Source organism: Phytophthora parasitica (genome assembly GCF_000247585.1).
Source record: "Phytophthora parasitica INRA-310 unplaced genomic scaffold supercont2.15, whole genome shotgun sequence".
In the NCBI taxonomy this organism is placed as follows: Eukaryota; Oomycota; class Peronosporomycetes; order Peronosporales; family Peronosporaceae; genus Phytophthora; species Phytophthora nicotianae.
In genome coordinates this window covers 990,314-992,187 of record NW_008649001.1, presented here as the reverse complement: position 1 = coordinate 992,187, position 1,874 = coordinate 990,314, and the positions used below count along the sequence as shown (strand labels likewise).

The following is a 1,874-nucleotide window of genomic DNA, read 5'->3' as shown; positions in this document are numbered from 1 at the left end:
ATTTGCGCGATCACGTTGTACACTGGGCGCACAATTTCGTTTAGATAAAATCCCTCGTCCACATCTGGCAAAGTATCCAAAAACTCGAGTTTTGTGGCCATGTTGTGGTACAGGAAGCAGATGCACTCGGGCATGAAGCGCAAGTTGGCGGCATCGTTCCATAGCAGCAGGAACAACGCCAGCTCCTTCTCCAGTTCGTAATGATGGTATCGATGTAGATGATGGCGATATCGCTGCCTACAGTGTTGGAGACGGTGGCGGTGATGTCAGTGTAGGTGGTGACAGTGGTGATGGTGTTGGTGTTGATGATGGAGATCGTGGTGCTGACGACGCTGCCTTTAGCGACGAGCACAGCGGCAGTTTTGACAATGATAGTGACCAGGACTTGTCTGATACCGATTACGAGCCCTTTATGAGTGACAGCGAGCAGCCCCTGATTGAGGCAGCTGAGAAACTGCTTCGCCAACCCCCTAGAAACAGCGTCGACATACTGGTACTTCATCGAAGGCGGGCACGTTATCGTCGGTTGCGACTACTCACTCGTGTCGTCGCGTGTCACTCGACATTTAGATGAGACAGCAAGAAAAGGAAACCCTTCGCACACCTGTTCCAAGTGTTCGCTTCAACATTAACTCTTTATCAGACAAGGAGTGTTCATGCTTGTGTTCTTCGGATTCTACTGCATAGCCCTCGCCTCCGCTGCTGTATTCACTCCCAACCATTTCACGATAGTCTTCGCGGCCGCGAGGAGTGGATCGACGACTACTTTCGTCGATTTTCTCTTCTTCTTTATCCGACGTTGGAGGTGTACGCCGTACACCTTCCGTTGCCGCGGCTATCTTTCGTCTCTTTAGTCTATAGGACACAACGCAACAGCAGTATAGATTGAGCCACCTCATAAGCTACCAGCGATCTAACGTACCTCAGAGCAGCCTTACTTATGGCTTTGCCCCCAGCTGCTGCTAGGCGTTTCTGCTTGCGCTTCGCTTCGTCGCTGGCAGCTTGCTTCTTCTCTTCAAATTGAGACTTCAACTGCCAGTAAGCTTCAATTAGGTTGCTCAGCTCCGTGAGCTCTTCAGTAACTCCACTTGCCCAGCGACTGGCTGCTGACTCTTGCTTGTGCTTCTTGATCAAAGCAGCAACTTTGTCTTGGCATGCTCTTAGCGAGAATGATGTCGTATCGACAGCATTGAGTTCGTCAGCAACAGCTTGTCACTCTTCGTCTCCTTTGCCATGAGGAGTAGCGAACGATTCGCGCCGGGTAACGATTAGCATCAGTTTGGTCAGATCGCAAAGCTGGCAACGAGACCGCTTGTTCTTGTCAACAACGCGAAAGGGAACGCCTTCGAGGGCGGCTTCCATGCGGTGTCCTGCCGACATCTCCGTCGTTCAGTGCGGAATGGTTTTTGACACGATCTTAGTACCCGTTGCCTTGTCAAGCCTGATATTCGGAGTTAAGCGAAGATGTACGCGGGCAAAAATGCTCTGGCAAATTTACAGTTTACAATTTACCGTAATGGATGTTCGCCGCTTGCTCTCAGAATTTTGTAAAATACGTGAGCAAAAAGTGTCTATTGTTATAAAGCACTTTTCCTGGAAAAAAGCTCTTGCCTTGACTGCTCACAGCTTGTGGCCAAAGGTTAAAAATACCGGCGCTCTTTTTGGTGTTACTGCCACGAGTAGTATTTTATGTTTTTTAGCTACTGTTTTACACAGTAGGTCCAATCCGACCTTCTGGGTTACTGTGTAGAAGTACTATAGTACCGGCGGAAGTACTGCCCTTCGACCTCTTAAGAGACTTGCACATTGTCGATTGAGACGACGGAGCTTCTGCCGTGCGGCTCCACCCGCTTGATTGCAGAGCTGTTCTGCTT

At 49.6% G+C, this 1,874-nt stretch overlaps 1 protein-coding gene across 1 annotated transcript; it reads right to left on the bottom strand.

Annotated features, from left to right (window-relative positions):
* Window positions 1–566: 566 nt before the first annotated feature.
* PPTG_08280 (hypothetical protein) lies at window positions 567–1,380 on the bottom strand (the record flags this gene model as incomplete). The annotated part of the gene is made up of 3 exons (XM_008903225.1): window positions 567–855; window positions 923–1,159; window positions 1,217–1,380. The coding sequence occupies 3 exons, from the start codon at window positions 1,378–1,380 to the stop codon at window positions 567–569; spliced, it is 690 nt and encodes a 229-aa protein (XP_008901473.1).
* Window positions 1,381–1,874: the final 494 nt, after the last annotated feature.